Here is a 21,641-nt window from a genome sequence, read left to right as displayed (position 1 = left end):
TACCAAACACTGAAAAATGATATAGTTTTCTAGAAAATACTCTTTGGAAAATGAACCATTTTCCAGAAAATGTTGATGTTGAAACAAACAGAGCGTAAATGTATTCATTCTTTAAAAAAAAAACAGTCATTTGTCGTAAAAATAATGTGAAGTTTATATGAACAGTGTGAATTATATGATAGTGTCAACGGTTTCACAATCTGAAAGGGCGAAAAGAACAGTTGATCTGTTACCCATGTTATTAAGCACCAAGATTCCTACTTGCATAATTGCATTTGCCAGTCCCTCGTAAGAACTTCGAAGAAAAACAAATTTTAAGGGAACTTCGGGTCTTCGGTCTTCCACCCATCACTCCTGAATCCTGATCAAATAAACTTTGTAAGAAAAAAATATACAAATAATTTTTTTTAATTTAAAAATGTGACAACATAACATTGATATTATACACTAGGTACATAAAGATAGTGCCCATAATATAACGTGTTACGCGTTATTTAGTTAGGCCTTTTAAATCTGTGTCAGTACACACTTCAATTTATCTCATCAAACTTTGATGGCTTCCTCCAATGTTCTGAAACTTTGTTTGCTCCTATCTGCAATCAGCTTGTCAAGAACATGGGCTCTGAACTCTTCTTCTTATCTGAAGTATTCCCAAAATTCGTCCTCCATAGACACCATCTGCAAAACCACACCATACCCAGATGTCTGTTCTGACTCATTGAAACTCTCCATCATTATCAATATCTCAATTGAGATCAGTCCAAACATCAACACCTTCCTCCTTTACACCCTCCAAATCGCAATATTTGAGTCTGAACAGCTTTCCAATCTGTTGTTGGATGCTGGAAACTCAGACAATATCATTGAAAATCAAACAGGAACCATACAGGACTGCGAGGAACTCCAACAAATCACCATGTCTTGTTTACAAAGATCAATGTCCCTAATCCAGGACGCACCCATTAAACAACGGAAACTAGCCGATGCAATAGCTTACCTTAGCGCAGCACTCACAAATAAGAACACATGCTTGGAGGGCTTGGATTCAGCTGCGGGTCCTTTGCTGCCAACCCTACTGAGTTCCATAGATTACACATACATGTATGTAAGCAATGCTCTTTCCATTCTGTCTAGCCAAAAAAGCCATAATAAAAGGCGCCTCATGGACACGGGTGTTCCAACGTGGATTTCAAAGAAATCAAAGAGTAGGGCTCGGACATTGGAGAGTGAATATGACCCGAGCAAGGTGCTGACTGTGGCTGCTGATGGAACTGGAAACTTCACCACCATCACTGGTGCTATCAACTTTGCTCCAAACAATAGCAATGATAGAACACATATCTATGTGAAACAAGGGGTTTATGAGGAAAATGTGGAAATCCCAAGTTACAAGCAAAACATTTTTCTGCATGGAGATGGAACTGATGCCACTAAAATTACTGGTAACAGAAGTGTGGGCGATGGCTGGACCACTTTCAGATCTGCGACTCTTGGTATGTTTAGCAAATTAACTCAATTATATTGCATGCATGCCTTTTGTTTTACTTTTATATATTTAATAATTTGTGTCCTTCCCTTAACTCCTTTTTATGTTAATAATCTTCTTCTTCTTTTTTATTTGTATTTTTTAATCTTGTAAATTGTACGGGACAATACATAAATCAGAATAGATAGTCATGAAATAGTATCTTCTCATATTAATTAGTTATTTTTTTATTTCATAATTATAAAGAGAAGATTTGAATTGTGGTCATCTCTGTTGGAGCACCAGGATGTGCCAATAAAACTGATAACTAATTATGATTTAATTTATTGGAATATTCTTAAGTAATTAAATTATTTTAGGAATATTATAAATTTTATTACATGAATATCACAAACTAAAAGTGTTACTCAAAGCAAAAAATAAGGAATATATATATATATATTACAAAATTTATTATATAACTTAATTATACAAATTGATGCAATAACGAATGTTATTAGTGGGTTCCAAAAGTATAAAATAAATGTCTTAAATTACTTTTTTATGATTGGTAACATATCAATTTATAAAAGTTGTGTAACAAAATTTGTGACATCCCTAAAATTTCCAGCCACTTATTTATATGTTGTTGAAGTGACACCAGTCTTATTTCATTTCACATTATTTTTTAAGCTTTGGTTATTAAATTAAAACTAACTTTATAATTTTTCTAATGGATTTTTTCCTTTTTTATTTTACTTGTAACTAATTAGAAATGTATAATAAATGGAACTTCAGCAGTGTCTGGTAATGGCTTTCTAGCACAAGACATATATATTGAGAACAATGCTGGAGCAAAGAAACATCAAGCAGTTGCCTTGAGAGTAAATGCGGACTTTGTAGCATTGTACAGGTGTTCCATAATTGGTTATGAGGATACATTGTATGTTCATTCCTTTCGACAATTCTACCGAGAGTGTGACATAAGGGGCACTATAGATTTCATATTTGGGAATGCAGCGGTTGTATTTCAAGGGTGTAACATTATTTCTAGAATATTAACCCCAAGTCAATTCACAGTTATCACAGCACAGTTTCGTGATAGCCCAGATGAGGACACTGGAATCTCCATCCAGAATTGTTCAATTGTCGCTGAAGAGGATTTGCAGTCTAATTCTAACAGAGTGAAAAGCTACCTAGGAAGGCCATGGGGAGAGTACTCTAGGACAGTTTACCTAGAATCCTACATTGCCAACTTTATTGACCCAACTGGGTGGATGCTGGGGCCCAATAATGATGATGAAGGATCAAACACTTTGTATTATGGGGAGTATGACAATGATGGGCCTGGGTCATCAACAGATGATAGAGTTTCTTGGCCAGGGTATCATATAATGGATACTAAAAATGCATATAATTTCACTGTGTCCGAGTTCATTAATAATGGTGATGAATGGTTGGATCTCACTTCATTTCCTTACGATGATGGGTTTAAACTATAATATAGTAAAAAGAGGCTTTAAATAAATGGAATTGTCCTTTTTCTTTTTCTTTTTCTTTTTTCTCTATTTTTTTCGATCTTATGGCCAAAATAATTTTACTTCCTCAAAGGTATCTAATTAGATAATGTTTTAGGCCATTCTAATACATATAATGGTGATTTATCTATCAAATAATGGTGATTTATCTATCAAAAGTCTTGTGACTCAAAGGCAATTGATTAAACCATGCTATTACTAAGTTGGTTGGTAATCTTAGAGGCCAATTTTCTTATAATAAGTTCAATTTCCATTATCCAATTATTGATGTTTGTAGGGATGATTATTGTTCTTCTTTTGTTTCTTAGTTTTCTTTTTCTTTAATGAAGTTTCAGTTTATCCACACACACACACACACAAAAAAAAACAGATTATTTCTAGTATAAATAAAAATAATAATGATATTTACTTTTGAACACTAAAATTTTCTTTTGGAAAGATTGATAATCGTCTTTTTGAAAATAAAAATTAGCATTAACACTAAACAATTTTTAATACAGTAGTTAGCCAAATTTATTATTAAAAATGCTTTTTTTATACCACCCCCTCTTATTATTTGTTTTTTCTTATATAACTTTCTCTTTTATCAGTTTTATGCTAAGATGTGTGGATACTTTATTTAGGGTGTTATATTTGTGTGTGTTCAATATGCTGCATTATGTTATAATTTTTAAAAAATTACTTGTGTTGCTATATTGTACCATACTTGTACCCGTGTCCATATTCATGCATCCAAAGTTTTATGTCATTTTTTTGTAGATAAGGTTTCTCAACATTGCAGGATTACAATAAAACGTAAGTGGTCAACAAAACTACATCGCATGCGCCTAGCGATCTGTAATCAAACACCGCCGTCCACATTCACCAATAGAAAACTTGTACAGGCTATATATTTTTTTCGATACTAGTCATTCAGTAAGACGTTTATATATATATATATATATATATTGTATGGCCTTATGATCTTGGAAGAATTGAAGAACAAAAAAAAAAAAAAAAATCGTAACCGACCCAAACTATTAAATTATAGTTTTATCTTTTACGTGTATAGTACTTGAGCTGTTGATTGTAATTAATTCTGGCAGTAAAATTGTGTCTATAGGGACGATTTTTTGTTTTTTGCCAGATTTCTGAACGCTGCTTAAACTCGAGTTTTTTTTTTTTTTTGGGTGGTAGTGTGATCAGCTTGATATGAATAATGGAATTTCAACGGTGTGTCAGCAGCGGTGCGTTTGTCTTTAGAAAGATAAAACATTAAGTCTAGATAAAATTAAGAGAGTGAATTCTTTCCATCACAAACAGAAGAAAAAAAGAAGAAGAAGCAGCAGCAGTTAATAACCAAGTATGCTTCTTTATACCAGGTTCTTGTCTTGATTAATTGTTCAATTATTATAGGAATAAAACATTTTTACTGACATAATTTGTTATTGTTGTTGCATAATAAATGTAATGACTATAATAAATTTATATAAAATAATATTGCTTCAAGTATGTGTGAGTTCTAGTTACCTCAACTAAATTTTTTTTTTGTCCATAAGTTAAAATTTTACTGTATTAATGATACATACAAAATTTTTGAAGGGAAAAAAAATACCAAAAAGAATTATGGTTGTCTCCTATGAACCACTTGATACATAGTGATGATGTCAAAAGATTCTCAGCTAAACTCCTCGTCTATACAGATGGACAAAGGTAATGGCTTCATTCAAAGACGAAACTTCTGGTGCTGTTCTTCTTTGGCTTTATAGCTTTTGGTGCTGAAAATCGTTAGTTGAACTTCTTATCAATACAGATAGACGAAGACGTTGGATTCTTCTAGAGATGAACCTGCAATAAGATATAAAAAAAGAGAAATATGGATACACCAGTGTGGTGTTTACCGAACACCCTCCGATGATTAAGTTAGAATGAGATTCAATTGAAGTATATTATAAAAGAATTCAACTTGAGAGTAGTTTTTGGGATGAGAGTTGTGTATCTACTTGCCTTTGGTTTGTGTGGGTTTTTATAGCCCTTGTCTTCATTGTTTAAATGAATATCCACATTCCTGAGATATGGAGCCGTTGGTATTAATGACTAGCTTTTATTGTCTGCCAATGACTATTCGTCTGTTGGTACCCATACGTTACTCCTTAGCTATTTTGGGCATTGAATGTCTTTTATGGTTTCGCCTGTTAGTAATGTCTATACGTTACGTCTTGCATTGAATAGCATTTAATTTAATAATTCATTAGTAATGAATGCGAAGACATTATAGGCTTCAATGGTCTTCTGTCTGTTGGTCCGTCGGTTACGCTTTTGCCTGTCTGGCGCGTTAACTGTTACTCATGTCATTTATGAAGAACTCATTTAATGTATGTTGTAGTCGTTTATCACATGGACAATACTGGCATGATAGACAAAGTTGGCTTGATGGATGATGCTAAATTTCTTTTCTTTTGCTATATGATGGATGAGGGTGATTTTTCTCCTCTTCACCTAGTATGAAACAAAAAATAAACTAAGGATTAGTTTGAATTTGACTAAAGAAATCTTGGCCTCTAAAAAAAAAATCAGATCCAACTTAGATTAAAATCCTCTCATATGTTTATTGGAAATAATTACAGCTATTTAAATACAAGCAAAGCAGTGTCTAATCCAAAACAAATTAACTGAACCCACTACCTAACGTTTACATCCATGCATGACTCCACAAAATACTCAGACTCCCTAATACACTTAAGGTTACAATTAATTAGCAAATACAAATAACTTCTTGCTAAAAATTTAGGACACGGCTTAACTCCATTATTCCAATGCATTAGAACCGTCACAATACAAATACGTTCTACATCACTACTATGCATTTCAACATGTATTTTGATGGATTCACAATCCCAAATTCAAGTACTTATTTTTTCTCAAAAAAAAGAAAAGAAAATCAAACGTGTTTGTATCATGTATAAAAAAAAAAAAATTGTTTTTCTTAATTTGCAGAGTAGTTTTTTTTTTTTTTTTGTTAAATGGCAGAGTAGTTATTTGTTCGTCAAAATTATCATGTAAATGATCAGTAGCAGCGGCTGCTCATAAGTCAGTCAGGTCAAATAAAAAAAGAAGACGGGTCTCCTTGAAAAGGCTATTAAATACACGTCATAAAAGAATCTCAACATGTGAGAGTTTGGCAGATGTTGGGACATAAACTTTATTTGCAAATTGACTTTTCTGTTACCGTTTTTCACAATGTCAAGTTTTGTGTACAAAAAGGAAAAATCCTATTCCCGTAAAGAGCAAACGACAAAAAAATAAAAATAAAAATAAAAATAAAAATTGTCGAAAGTTGTAGTGAAAAAAATTGTGTACTTAGATTTTCTATTAAAAAAAAAAAAACACTATAGGAGGAGGAAAAATAAGGATGCCTCCATTCTCTCTTGTCTGCTTTTTTTTTTTTTTTTTTTAATTTTTAATTTTTAAATTTATAATTTGATAGCTAGGGTGGGGGCGTGAGGGGATTTGATTCTAAATGCCTCCATTTGAAATATGAGAATTTGCAAATTAATCAAGTTATAAGGCTTTTGGTAAACAATATTTAAAGTATTGGGTAAATTACAACTTAACTATTTGTGATTTGACTGAAATTTGACACTTTACCTACCTAAGGTTTGACCGAAATTTAAGTTACCTATATGTGATTTGAAATCTCATGATGCAAGTATTTTGTTTGATTCTTTTTTATCTGATTTGATCTTGTATTTTTTTTTTTTTTTTCAGAAAAGAGAAACATAAAAGTAAAGCAAAATCACATATTTAACCATGTTTTTAACAAATGTGGGTTAAGGAACTCTAAGTCTCTAACTGAACTAACTTCAGGTGGGTAAAGTGTCAAATTTCAAATCACAGGTAAACAACTTAAATTTTAGCGAAATTACGAGTGGATAAGTTATTATTTGCCCTAAAATATTTGATTATTTTAAAAAATGGGGTCATAAGAGCCATAATATAATTGTGTTGAATAACTTTTTTTTTTTTTGCAAACAAGTGGCTAGACTCTCGTTAATTATCAAGATAGTTTACTTTTTTTTTTTTTTTTGGTTGAGAAACACACACACACACACACATATATATATAGGGGAAGAGAGATGGGATAAAAGAATACACTCACACGCCAACACCAAAACTGCATGCGGCGGTTAGTGTCGCAAATCAAGTGATAAACCCTTTCTCAATATCACAGCTTATCGATGTGGGACGACTCAATAACACTGAATATCTTTTTTTTTTTAGAAACACACACACACACAAGTGACTTTAAATAAAAACTTATGACCAAAATAGCAAGTGACTTCATAATTGTTAGGATAAGTTTAGATAAAACACTCCATTATCTAAGTTTCAAAAAATTTAAAATTCTACTTCAAACAAAAATTCTGTTATTGAAGTTTCAAATAATTTAAATGTAAATTTAATATTTATAATTAAATTTAATTTAATTAGCTATCATACTTTGTGCTTAATATAGTGAAACTTACACACTATACACCTTGCTTGCATCAAGTGGCTTAATATATACGTATTAATTGCATGATGTAAATTAAATGTGTTTTTTACATGTGATGTTTAGGACTAATGCCCTAAAACTTAATTGTATGGCATTATCTGTTTAATAATAAAAAATTTATTTTCGGGATTATTTTTGCATGAATATTTGCACATTATGTACTGTAGTCCATGTAAATGCAGAACAATGCAGGTAAAACTAATGCTGAGTTGCCAAACAACACAAGATTTGGTCCCTCCCCCTCCCCACTTGTCTTTGACCCTTAGTTTTTTTACTTGTTTTCACTTTTCACCTTTTGTCCTCTTAGTCTTTTCCCAATTCCCCTTCCAACTCGTCAGCTACCCATACTTTTACTAGTCTTTGACCCTTAGTTTTTTTACTTGTTTTCACCTTTTTGTCCCTTAGTCTTTTCCCAAATTCCCTTCCAACTCGACAGCTACCCATACTTTTACTAGTTTCTTTCATTGAGCTTTTAAGCTTTCTTAAAATATTTTATAACTTTTACCTTCTCTAGTCATTCAAAAACCTTTTATTATTCAATATTCTCACACTTTTTTTTTTCCACCTTATTTTTTCAAAACTTTTAAATAAAGACTAATTACTATATGGACGAGTAGGTCCATAATGGGGCCCATGATCTTCCTTGAGAAAGAGCTTTATGATATGAAGTTACGTGAATTTTAATTAATCTTATGGTTATGATTTTCTTATTAAGTTAAATTTTTATATATTTGACATGTACAAATTTCTAATTTTTCTCTTTTTCTTATATATATGTGCGTGTTTCAAAAAAAAAAATTTAATTAATTTCAAGCCACTTAAATACTAAAACATATGAAAAGATGCTTGTTTGTTTGTTTATATTTATTTTTTCATTTAATAAATCCCAATAAATTTATAAGGGGAAAGGAACAGTTGATCAGTTGACTCAGTTTAGACAAAGACATATAAACACGAATAATCCCACTTGCATTTGTCTCCAAAAGAAGAATACTCTATACCATGTCCTGAAAAGTATCTTTTAAAGGGACTCCAAAATTCCAAATGGAGCAGAAATAGACAAAAATATATAAATAAACAAAAAGCGTGGTTGTTCTGCTTCTTTGTTGTTTTTTGAAATTTCAGTCATTATTCAAAATAATAATAATAAAAAAAAAAAACAAAAAGCGACTGAAATAACATTTCTGTGCATTGTCCAAGTTCCAAGTATTCAACATGACAGGCCTGATTGATCTTTCCAAACCTACATCCCGTGAAAGGAAAAAAAAATATGGATTTCATTGTCAATATTATTATTTGTTTTATGAAAAAAAGAAGAGTTATTTGCTGTTAACGTGACAATTTTATCTGGATGTGAATATAATAATACTCTATTTATTGGGTTTGGAGCCTTGTTGGGGTGCTGGAGGACTACAGTGAGCTTTCTAGTCTTACGAGAAACATTAATAAAGTGTTTGATAGAGTAGTTTGAGATGAGATTTTCGTAATTTTTTAAAATTTTTATATGTGAAAAAATGTGTGAAAAAATATATTAAATTATTTAAAATGTAAAAATATGAATTTAAAATGGTGTAACAAACAAACTCTAAAACCTTGAGTTGTTAAAAAAATATCCCAAATAAGTCTATATTTGAATTTAAACATTCACACTTACGATATCTTTTGCATCACTCAAAACTACTGTGCCACACCCCTCGTGGATGTTGTCATTATTATTACCCCTTGCTATCAAAGTCGGTAATCCAATTCATTATTACCCCTTCCCAATGGCATAATTTAAGTTTAACTTTGAGTGGGTATCAGCAATTAGAGGCCTTTAAACTTGTCGGTGTTCACTTCAGTTTGTCTCAGCAAACTGCTTTCATGGCTAATGGCTTCCTTCATTATTCTGAATCTTTTTTTGCTCCTCTCTGCAATTAGCTTGTCGAGAACATGGGCTCTCAAATCTTCTTCTTCTTCCACAACTTCTCTACAATATTCCCAATCTTTGTCCTCCATAAAATCTATCTGCAAAACCACACCATACCCAGATGTCTGTTTTGACTCATTGAAGCTCTCCATCGGTATCTCAATTAATATCAATCCAAACATCATCACCTACCTCCTTCAAACACCCCAAACCGCAATATCCGAGTCTGAAAACCTTTCCAATCTGTTCTTGGATGCCTCCTACCTCATTTTCAAAGACAAAAATTCAATTAATATGTAAGTTTATCTACTTTATTTTTTAATGTTTAGCAATTTGTCTCAAAACCTACTTATTGACTCAAAACCTACTTATTCTTAAGCAACCTGATGCGCATTGGCTTATATATTGTTGAAACATATATATTTCTTCTTATCTCAAGGGTTAATGTGGTGTGTAAACAGGATATGGGAATGGGTAATAGTTGTATGGAGATGAAAATCACTTTTAAAAAAATACATGAAAACCATAAAATAAAATAAAATTTTGACAAAGTAGAGGAGAAGAAAATAACTGAAGGAAAGCTCATACTTCTATTTGGATTTAAAAAAAAAAAATTGGGGTTTACACTGTTTTTATAGTGTTCATGATTAACCTTGCAAATTTGGAGATAAATTATCAACCTTTGAGTTTGAGTTTAAGTTAGACTTGTTAGAGAGATAGAGTTTCACCCCTTATTAAGTTTAAAGTTTAACTGTTTATGTGAAAGATTAGGCCTTCTTAGGTTGAAGTTGATATTGTTATTTAAAAAAAAAGTTACATAATTTTGTTTTAAGAAAATAATATTGTTTTTAAAAAATGATAATGATGTGGCAAGTTTTGGAGAGGTCAAACTTTTTTTTTTTAATTAGTTAGATATTTAATCAAACTCAAACTCCATGTTTTACATGATATATGCCAATTCAGAAAGTCAACTCAAACTCCAATTAAATATGTATGATGTTAGATAAATCCTAAGCCCATCCGTTCACAGCCAAAATTTATCTAAAACACAATAAATAATTTACGTGGTTTTCATAGATGTAAATGTGTAATTTAAGATAAAGGGATAATGATGTCACCATTTACTACTATTATTTTATGTACCATTATTATCGGGTTTTATTTCTTTGGGAGTTTCTTTGGGAGGGAGTTTTTTTAAGGCGGTTTATTTTTATTTTTAAATAATGCTGATGTGTAACATTGTGGAGAGGTCAATCAAAAGTTAGAAGCTTCGATTATATATATATATATATTATCAATGTTTGAGTTTAAGTTGGACTTGTTAGAGAGATAGAGTTTCACTCCTTATTAAGTTTGGATTAAACAAAAATATATTGTTTTAAAAAAATGATAATGATGAGTTTGAGTTTAAGTGGGACTTGTTAGAGAGATAGAGTTTCACTTCTTGTTAAGTTTGGACTAAACAAAAATAATTTTATTAAAATAAAATGATAATTTTATTTAAATATTGTGCTAGCGTAGAAAATTGTGAGGGTTTCAAAAGTTTCGGTTTTATATATATATATATATATATATATATATCACAACTTTTTCCACAGCTCGTCATTTAACGAATTGTGAGTTGTGGAGATGTAGACCTCATAGGTTCACTATTCTCTACCACTCATAACTTATCACATGGCAAGTTGAAACATTTTTTCAGATTTATTTCCTTTTAACTATTATATTATTAGTCCAAAATGCAACAAAGAAAAAAAAAAGGAGGGAAAGAAAGAAAGAAAAAATTAGGCCCTAAAAATTTAATTTTAAGAATGAATGGCTTTATATGTCTCACATAGAGCTCCATAGCACTTTTTTGTCAAGATTTTTTTTTTCTTTTTTTGATAGATAGTGTTAGTAGTCTCTCTCTCTCTCTCTCTCCATTAAAACATAATTTCTATTTTCTAATATAGTCAAGCGGGGAAAAAACTGAAAATGAAAATAAGACATCATGTGAAAGAATGAAAACATTAAGATAATAAGAATATAGAAAAAGAAAACAAATAGAGAGAGGAATATGAATCTAGTTTGCTTAACAAGTTGGAATACCTTTCCACCTTTAGGTGCAAGTATGAGCCTTTATGTGGAGCTAATAAAAAAAAAAAAATTGTTTTCTAATGGCCTTTAGCTTCAAGTATGAGGCTTTTGTAAGCAACAACACAACAAATATATATATTCTAGGGGTAAATTGCTCACCTTCACCCACAAAATCTCCACATTTATAACCTTCAAGTGCAAGAATAAGACTTTACTTGATGCTAATGACAAAATCTTGCTTTTTTTCATTGCCTTCAACTGCAAGTATGAGACTTTTGAGGGAACATGCAGCAAAATCTCTTTTTTTGGGGGGGGGGGGGGAGCGGGAATTGGGGTGGTGTTCATAAAAAATAAAATAAAATTGGGTGTTTAAACCCAAACCAATGCTTGGTTTGTTTTACACATAAGAAATGTTTTTAAAACAACATATTATAGGAAATCCTCTAAATAAATAAAAAAAGACTTCCAAGTTCCCAAAATTCTTAGATTTTACTAAATGATGGAAATTTCAAACAAGTCAATTAATTTTTCATTGATTAAATGATTATATCTAAAATTTTAGAATTTAGTATTCAAAAGGTTTTTTTTTTTTTTAATTAGAGAGTTATGGTTTTTTAAAAACATAAACAAAGGGTAAAGAATTAAGGCCTTTATAACAATGATGATAACAATAACTTGATTATGGTGATGGTATGGTATCATGATATTATTGGTGGTAGTGGTGGTAATGACAATGGCGATGAATGATGGTGGAGGCGATGGTGACAACATTGAGGTGAGAAAAATGGGGTGGTGGTGACAGTGACAATAACATTGATAGTAAATGGTGTATAACATAGATAAAGATGAGCAAATAAAATTCATAAAAACAAAATGTTAGTGTAGACATGTTTAGGGGGAAAAAGGGAAAATAAATATTATAATGACATCTAGGCATGAAAAAAGGTTTTTTTTTTTCTTTAAAAAAAAAAAAAGATTAGAGAAAAAAGAAGACTAGTATATACATCTAGGTTGGCAAGCATAAGTTCATTGCCTTTTTGCATATAGAAGGCAAGCATATGCTTTTCTTTTTCTTTCTCCAATTCTTTGTCTTTGGTGTTGGAGATGCTTTTCTTTTATGGCACAATGGAATAATCATGGCTTGTTGAAATTAATGAGGAATGCGTTTTATCCTTAGAAAGTAACACCATCTAGTCTATATATAGTTGAAGTTTTAGGTGATCCTTACATAAACTTTGTATTAACAAATTTGAAATCAAGGCTAACTTGGAAGGTTCCCTAGGGGTATATTGAAGCCAAAATCATATTCTTGTTTATGTAAGTATTAATGGTCACTTCTCCAACTTTTTTTGTATGTCTTTGTTTTTCTGTTGCTATCTATAAACATTCGGTTGCTTTACCTGCTTCATTTTTCTCAAAACTATTAAAGATGCAATAAACTTTGAGCCTATTTACTTATTAATTTGCACTTGAATAAATGATTTTTATTGCTAAATGGGTTTGGTTCATGTTATTTTTTTATGCAATTTTGATAAAAGATATATCACTCTACTTTTTATAAATCACTATTTTGAGGAGTCGACATATTTATTAAACATTTATTATAGATTAATCACTTGCAAAATTTCACAATAATTGAATGCCACTTGCTATTAAGTCTATACACTCTTTTTTTATTTATTTATGAGAAGTCCATACACTTATTTGTTTAGTATATTTAGGAATTAAAAAAAACACACACACACCCAAGTAAGAAACTAAATATTAAGCAATTTATAGGTTAGTGAGATTTTAATGCCCACCAATCATATTAATATTTGAAAAGCATGATACATTAGCTTAAGGGGAGACTAGACCACACCAATTCCCCCACCTCCATTTCAAATTTTAATTCTTATGTGTGCACCTTATTCCCCTTCTCAACCTCTCTTTCACACTTTTCTCATATATACAGCCATACATGGATTCTTTTATGTATCTCTAATGTTTTTGGGCATGATATTGTTCAATATTACAAGAAATACAACTAAAAATCAAGAATATTACTAAGCTAAAATATTGTTTTCACTAGTTTAAGAGAAGAAAATAAAAGCAAAAGAGGAACTAATTGGGGGCTACTGGGTTTCAAATTATGGATCACTTTATTTACCAAATGACCACTTATCTTTTAAAAAAACAAAAAAAAATGGTAAAATTAAACTTTTAATTTTGTTAATTAAAATCACAAACTTATAAAATTGTTTTAATTTGAAATATTAGTCTATTTTTGCTATTCACTTCCATTATTCTAGAAAATTAATGTAAAATTGTTGACATGTTTCATTTAGGTTTTTCTTATCTAAGCAATGTTTCTCTCTCTACCTCCTCTGTTTAGGGTAATTACAGAATACTCTGGAGTACCATAAATGCATACTCATTCTATCATATAATTGTAGGTCTCACTAATTAAATTTATAGTAGAATCTACAAGTCATATAAGAAGAGGGAGTATGCCTCTGTGGTGCTTTTGGAGTATTCTATAATTTTACCTCTGTTTGATGGATGTCAAATTGATTTATAAACAAGTTTTTGATGAAATGTAGATTGACTTCCTATGGATTTAATTATAAGAATGAATGACTTTATATATCTACATAGATTTCCATAGCACTTTTTCGTTGAGCATTTTTTCTCTTCCAAATTCCAAAATTTCTTAAATTTTATTAAATAATGGAAATCTTAGACATGTCAATTAATTTTTATTGATTAAATGAGTATATCTAAAAATTTAGAATTTAGTATTTTTTTTTTTTGGGAATTAGAGTATCATGATTTTTTTAAACATGATGGTATTGGTGGCGGTGGTGATAATGGCAAACACTGGTGAATGATGGTGACAATATTGAGGTGAGAAAAATGAAGTGGTGGTGATACCGGCAATAGCATTGATAGTGATGGTGTATACCATAGATAAATATGGGCAAAGAAATTTCATGAAATGAATATAAAAAAAAGTTAGTGTAGATATGTTGGGGGGGAGGGGGGAGGGGGGGGGGAGGAAAAATAATTATTATTATGACATTTAAAAATTAAAAAAAAATAGAGAAAAGAGGTAGATAAGTATATACATCTAGGTTGACAAGCATAAGTTTCTTTCCTTCTTGCATATAGAAGGCAAGCATATGCTTTTCTTTTTCTTTCTCTAATTCCTTGTCTTTGGCGTTGGAGATGCTTTTTTTGGGGGGGAGGGGGGAGGAAAAGTAAATATTATTATGACACTTAAAATTTTTAAAAAAAAATTAGAGAAAAGAGGAAAATAAGTATATACATCTAGGTTGACAAGCATAAGTTACTTTCCTTATTGCATATAGAAGGCAAGCATATGCTTTTCTTTTTCTTTCTCTAATTCTTTGTCTTTGGTGTTGGAGATACTTTTTTTGTTTGTTTTGGCATGAAGGCATATCATAAATTTATCCTTAGAATGCAATTCCATTAAGTCTATATAAAGTAGATGAGCTCAATATGAACTTCACATTAACAAAATTGAAATTTGAGATAGCTTGGAAGCTTCCTTAAGGGTGTTTTTAACCCAAAATTTTATTCTTGTTCCTGTAAATATTGATGGTTGTTTCTCCAAATTTTGTTGTACGTCTATGGTTTTACTTCTTAATTTTTCTTATAAATGTTTAAAATGCAATGAATTTTGGGTTTATCTACGTCTTAATTTTCACTTGAATTAATGATATTTATTGCTAATGGGTTTGGTTCATGAAACATCTAAAGTAAACTTGATAAAAGGTACATTATGTGTACTTTTTATCAATCACTATTATGTGGAATCCATAATTTTATTAAATGTCTATTATAGGTTAATCACATGCAAAATTTCACAACAATTGGATGCCATATACTATTAAGTCTATAAGTTTATTTTTTTTAGTATATTTAGGAATACAAAAAAAAAAGCTCATCATAAATTAGTGAGTCTTTTTATTTTTTATGGCTAATGACATTGATATTTGAAAATCATGATAAATTAGCTTAATATTTGGTAAGCATAAGGGGAGACTAAACCATACTAATTCCCACCGCCAATTTAAATTTCAATTTTATGTCAACACCTTTATTCCCCTTCTCAAACTCTCTTTTACACTTTCTTTCTCACAGTGTTTGATCCTTACTTTTGCACATCAAATTGAGTAGCGCATGAGATTGGAGACACTGTAGCACTAAAGGAAGTGAGGACTTTGTGAGCATAGTTTGAGTTCCCGTGCCATATCAAATAAATACAGAATTATAAAGGTATCTATTGGTCTCCAATAATTTTTTTTCGTCTATGCCCTAGTTTTAATTTAGGATATACAACTCCCAACCTTTTTCTATAAATTCATTTTCTAAACAAGCTAGAACATTTTTAATTTAGGGTATATAACTCTCAACCTACCTCTCTCTCTCTCTCTCTACACACACACACACACACACACGTATATTTATTTATTATTAGAAAATTTGTAAATATATAAAAGGAATTAGAATTTACTAATGAAGTTTGAAAATATCATGATTTACCTTTTTTAAGGTAAACAAGGTGAACAATGCTCTAACTAAATTAGATACATGCAATATAACTTTTATATTTGGAACGATTCATTTTAAAAATTAATTGAATATATTTTGGGCAATCATAAAAGTTATGTAGTTTCCTAAAGTATATTGGTTTCTAATTGTCATTCATCTTGGAACAGATCACAGAAGATACTAAAAATATTGTCTAACAAATAAAAATATGAAAAGTAATAAGAATATAGAAAAAGAAATGGTGGCAAAGGGAGAGTAGCATCTTAATTAAGATTAAATAGCAAGGCCCATTACCTTTCTTTCAAGATCTTTATCATTTTCTTCTTCTTTGAATTTTTTTTATATTCCTTGGCAATTAAAGGAAATGTTTAGATACTAATAATATAGGAAAGGAATACCTAACAAATGAGAGAGAGAGAGAGAGAAGCATTTGACTCGTATATTGTTTAGCAAGCCTATTGCTTTTCTTTTACCTTTTGCTTTTGTTTTAGAATTTTCAAATGATGGTGGTGTCATATACTTCTTATAAGGTCATGCTTGATGCTAACAATAGAATCTTCTTCTTCTTCTTTTCTTTCCCTTTTTCTTTGTGTGTGTTGGGCGGGGAGTTTTTTTTTTGGGGGGGGGGGGGGTCGTCTACATCCGCTAGAATCTTGCTTTGTTTTTAAGATAAGGAATTATTTCGAAGCAACATGTTAAAAGAAATCCTAAAAAAGAGGACTAAAAAATATGACAATGCTAATAGATTGAATCTCATATATTAATAACTTGAAGAGATATGGGCAAAAAAATCTTGTAAGTGAGTGACAAAAAATAAAATGTTAGTTTGGAAGTGTTACGAGAAAAATAAAATTGTAGATTTAATTATTTAACTAATGTTTTAACACTCTCTCACATGTGTTTAGACTTCCCCTTGATAAAAAGGGTCCAAGATATGAGGACAAAATTCATATTGTTAATATGATTGATTAACACTTGTCCAAAAAAAAAAAAAAACTTGAGGCCATGTTTGGTACGCTAGATGGAAATTATGTTAGGAATAAAAATTCATATTATTATAGATATTAAATGTTGTAATAGAATAACTATTTTTATTTATATTTTTGGTTATAAATTTGATAGGCATTGCGTTCAAGTTACACTTACGATAACTTTTACAAAATCTTACTATATGATAACTTTTTTCCTTAATAATATTTTGATAAAACACCTACCATGTGTTCAAATTAAAAAAAAAAAACCCAAAATACTATAATTTGAGTTCTTGATATATAGATTAGTGAATTTGTAGTATCCAATCACCTTGATATTTGTGAAGCATGATAGGTACAAAAATGACATTTGAACAAATAATATGTTTTGCAAAATATTATTATGGAAAAAAAGTTACAAAGTAGTATAGTTTTGTAAAAGTTACCTTAAGTATAACTCGAAGGCAATGCCTATTAAAATATTCATCTTGTCTTGTGTTAAAAATTGTTAGGATATATCCTTGCTTGGGACATTAGGAAGGCATTGGAAAGGACTTAGGATTACTTGACTCCTAAGAAAGCACTTTTTTAACTTTGTTTTTGCATTTTTGCCATCACCTTCTAAAACATGGTCATCTTCTTCATCGAGTGACACCTTTTCTCACTTTTCTTTCCATTTCATCATTTGGGTTATCACTCATTTTTGTCTATTCCCAATCTTCTGAGTTTTTTCTCTCATTTTTCTTTCGATTTCATCATCTCTGGGATTTTACTGAATTTTTTTTGTTTAAAAATTTGAAAATACAATTTTAATTTAATTTTTTAGAAAAAATATTTTTTATTAATTTTTCTTACTTTTTAATTAAAAAAATTTAAAAATCAAAACTACATTGTTATGGTAAATAAATTAAATAATATGATAATTTGGGTATAATTAATTGTGAGAGAAAATGTGAATCATTTGTATAAATTAGGTAACTTACACAAAATTATATTACTTGATAACTTTTTTCCATAATAATATTTTGCTAAAAAATCTACACTTTGTTCAAATATAACTACATCGTTAATTGAAAATACAGGTTTTTAAAAAATTTATTAAAAAAAAACTTATATATATCTAAATATTTTTAACTCTCTAACATTGTCTTTTTACATTGTAAAAAATAAGCAACGATATATTTTTATATGACAACTAGAATTAAATATATATTAATATAATTTAGGGGATAACAGTAAGAGAAGATGTGAATTATGTTTTAGGGAGGAAGATAATATGTAGTAAAAATTTATTTAATGTATAATAACAAAATGCTAGCCTACAACCAAAATTAAATAAAAAAAAATATTTTGACACAGCAATTCATTTAATTCATGAAAGCCCAAAACAACAAGCCCACAAAACCCCAAAAATAAACTTGAGCAAAACCAAGCCCACCAACCATCATGTGTTATGGGTTATCCAGATTGGAAGGTTCTACAATAAGCCCAAAACGCTAACATCATCATCTCACCATTTATGTTTACATCTGTTGCTATTTACAAAAACACGATAGACCAAATCAAATGCTCCCCACACTTGAATCAATCAAATATCTAATGTGCGCTTCTCTCTCTCTGTGTGTTTGTTTTATTGTGTCTGTGTATGTCATTAGAAGATGAAGCAGCTTCAACATTTTAGTCATCCGGAGCATCCGTTGGTCTTCAATGAAGAAAGAATTTACGGCAGAAGTTGTCGTGGGTGCAGAGAACCAATATTGGGTCCTAGCTATAGTTGTAAAGAATGCAGAGGCTACGAGCATCATAAATCATGTGCGGAACTACCCCTTGGGTTGTTGCACCATCCCTTGCACCCATTACATCCTCTTATTCTCTTTCCCAAATGGACATATCATCTTGAGGGAGAAAAGAGCAATTGTGATGTCTGCAAAGAAAAACTTGTGGAATACTGTTATTTTTGTTACCGATGCAACTTTAAGCTTCACATCACATGTGGTTCTTTAGCGCCCACCACGGAAGCATCTGAAGTCCACCACCACCCATTGATTCCCTTATGGAGGTGGATGATGTTCACTTGCGACTTTTGTGGCAAAGAAGACGAGGGTATGCCCTATCTGTGTCCCCCTTGTGGTTTCTTGATTCATACAAGATGTGCTAATTTCCCAGGCAGACTCAAAGTCATACGGCACAATCACCTCCTCAACTTCATCCATTCTCTTGAACTCCATCAATCCAACTCCCAATTATGTCAACTCTGTTTTCTAAAAGTGGACACAAACTATGGCCTTTACTATTGCTCTAGATGCGATTTCGCTGCCCATCTCCATTGTGCTATAAGCTGGAGAAACATGGAGGACATAAATTTGCTGGAATTTAAAGAGGAGGAGTCCGCCGAGTCAAAAGCTATGCTGGAAAATGAAGATTCAAAGCTCCATCAATCCATTGACTCAAAAATTTGCAAAGTCATAAAAACTGCTGTGGGGGAGGACGGAATTGAAATTGCCACAGAAATCAAACACTTTAGCCATGAGCATCACTTAAAGCTTACTGATGAGGTTCCAAATAACAAAATTTGCAACGGGTGCGTACGAGCTATTCTCACTCCATCTTTTTATAGTTGTGTCAATTGTAGCTTCTTTCTTCATATATCTTGTACTAAATTACCCAAAAAAAAACAATACCCATTTCATCAACACCCACTCACCCTCGCTTATAAAAAAAAATTACATCGATGTGATGCCTGTTTGCAGTTGTGCAATGGCTTATACTATGAGTGTGATGAATGCTACTATGTGGCCGATTTTCATTGTAGTTTGATCTCAAACACCCTTACTCATGCTTGTCATAAGCATCGTCTTTACCTCTCAATCACAAACTATAAACAGAAGTGTAGTATTTGTGGTTCTGAAGAATACGAAGTATTCCGTTGTACTACTTGTGAATTTGTTCTAGACTTCAAATGTGCTACAGTACCACAAACCGCATGGTACAACCAACATGAGCATCCCTTCACTCTACGTTATACTCCTGAAGATGACTCCGGTGAATATTACTGTGACATCTGTGAAGAAGAACGAGATCCCAAGCAATGGTTCTACTACTGTGAAGATTGCAGTTATCCTGCTCATTCCAAATGTATTCTTGGGAAATACCCAAATGTCAAAAGAAACCCATATAATAGCTATCTGTTTAGAGATGCTGCACCTTAATTTGATGTAAAGACAACCCTCAATGACACAATGGTCTATCAAAGTGCCCACTGTAATTCAGCATTCATGATAATTTTTTATAGAGAGACAGATGTTGTTTTAATTTTTTATTTGTTTATTTTCAATTTGGGTTTAGCCTTAGTTCTTTGTTGTTGAATCTAATGTGTTATTATGGCGGTTTATTTGTGTAGTTTAGGGGGAACTTTCATTTTAGTTTCCCCCCTTTTGAGAAAGCTTATTTGTGTTGCCAAATTTATTGATCAATTCAGTCTTTTGCTTCATAGTAGTGCAGCTCATGAATTCATTTTATAACCTTGTTTTATCACAACAATCAAGGCTGAAATTAGAGAGTGCTTAAGTCAAAAATTCTGTTATTTCCAAGTTGGATCTCTGTGGATAACTATAATGGGTCATACACTGTCCATCATCTGGCTTAGGATGTTAGCACTTATGAGATGGAGGGTTTTTCTTTGATGAAAAGGTCTAAGATAGAGGAATTTTATGAACAATGGGAAATAATATGATCGGTATCACTTGAATTGAAATGCTTTGTAGAGGGAATAGAAAGGGCTTATCCTGGATCTTATTAATGTGGCTGATCAGCACAAGAATAACAGAGAACAAGAGCTATATTTGACTTCTTAAGTGTTTATACTTGGCACAGTCCTTCAAGTTTGGATGCTATAATAGCTTGGATATTTCAAGGAAAGCTTTTCATACTCGTAGAAGGTAGTAGAATTTATTTATGAGTTATAGCTCAGTATTAGTGTTAGGTAGATACTCCCATAAAATTGTTCTTTTCTTTCCCACCATTTCTTCACTAATATCTTATATGTAAGAAACTTAAAATAAGATTGTTAGAACAATGGGAGGATGGTTAGGTGAAGGTGGAATTAAATCTAAATGCAAGTTATTGTAGGCTATGGAGTCATAGAACTTAGAGCCAATAAAATGTATTACAAGTTTAATTGGCTTGTAAATTATCCATTTTGTATTATTATCTAGAATTTTACATGTCAAATAGCGCACTTGTTAAAAACCTCCCCCCCCCCCCCCCCCGGCAAAAAAAAGTGGAAGAAAAACAAAAGGTCTACTATTTATGTATGTGCAGAGATTTACTATTTTTTAAGAAACAAATTTGTAATAAATAAAATATAGAACAAAAAGACACTGATAAATTGTAGATGGATTGTAACGAAAAGAGAATGTACTGTTGGCAGTGGTGTCTAAGATTTTAGTAGTAGTCATATTATTCACTCATATTCTTACATCAAAGGCATTGAAGTACAAAAAAAAGAAAAAAAAAAGAAAGAAGAATTTTCTTGTTATTGCCTTTTTGACAGTATGGTTTTAGATCCACAACTGGCATAATAGATTCTGTT

General features: G+C 31.0%; 2 protein-coding genes across 2 annotated transcripts; both read left to right on the top strand.

Moving 5' to 3' along the window:
• Positions 1–553: 553 nt before the first annotated feature.
• On the top strand, positions 554–2,967 carry LOC142643224 (putative pectinesterase/pectinesterase inhibitor 12). Its single transcript, XM_075817763.1, has 2 exons — positions 554–1,493; positions 2,264–2,967. The coding sequence occupies exons 1-2, from the start codon at positions 554–556 to the stop codon at positions 2,965–2,967; spliced, it is 1,644 nt and encodes a 547-aa protein (XP_075673878.1).
• Positions 2,968–18,708: 15,741 nt separating this feature from the next.
• LOC142643222 (uncharacterized) lies at positions 18,709–20,259 on the top strand. The gene has a single exon (XM_075817761.1). It carries the CDS (start codon positions 18,709–18,711, stop codon positions 20,257–20,259), a length of 1,551 nt encoding a protein of 516 aa, XP_075673876.1.
• The last annotated feature ends 1,382 nt before the right edge of the window (positions 20,260–21,641 follow it).

The sequence above is a fragment of the Castanea sativa genome, chromosome 7, assembly GCF_040712315.1.
Source record: "Castanea sativa cultivar Marrone di Chiusa Pesio chromosome 7, ASM4071231v1".
Lineage (NCBI taxonomy): Eukaryota > Viridiplantae > Streptophyta > Magnoliopsida > Fagales > Fagaceae > Castanea > Castanea sativa.
Note: the sequence above shows the minus strand (reverse complement) of the source record. Positions and strands in the feature narration are given on the sequence as shown.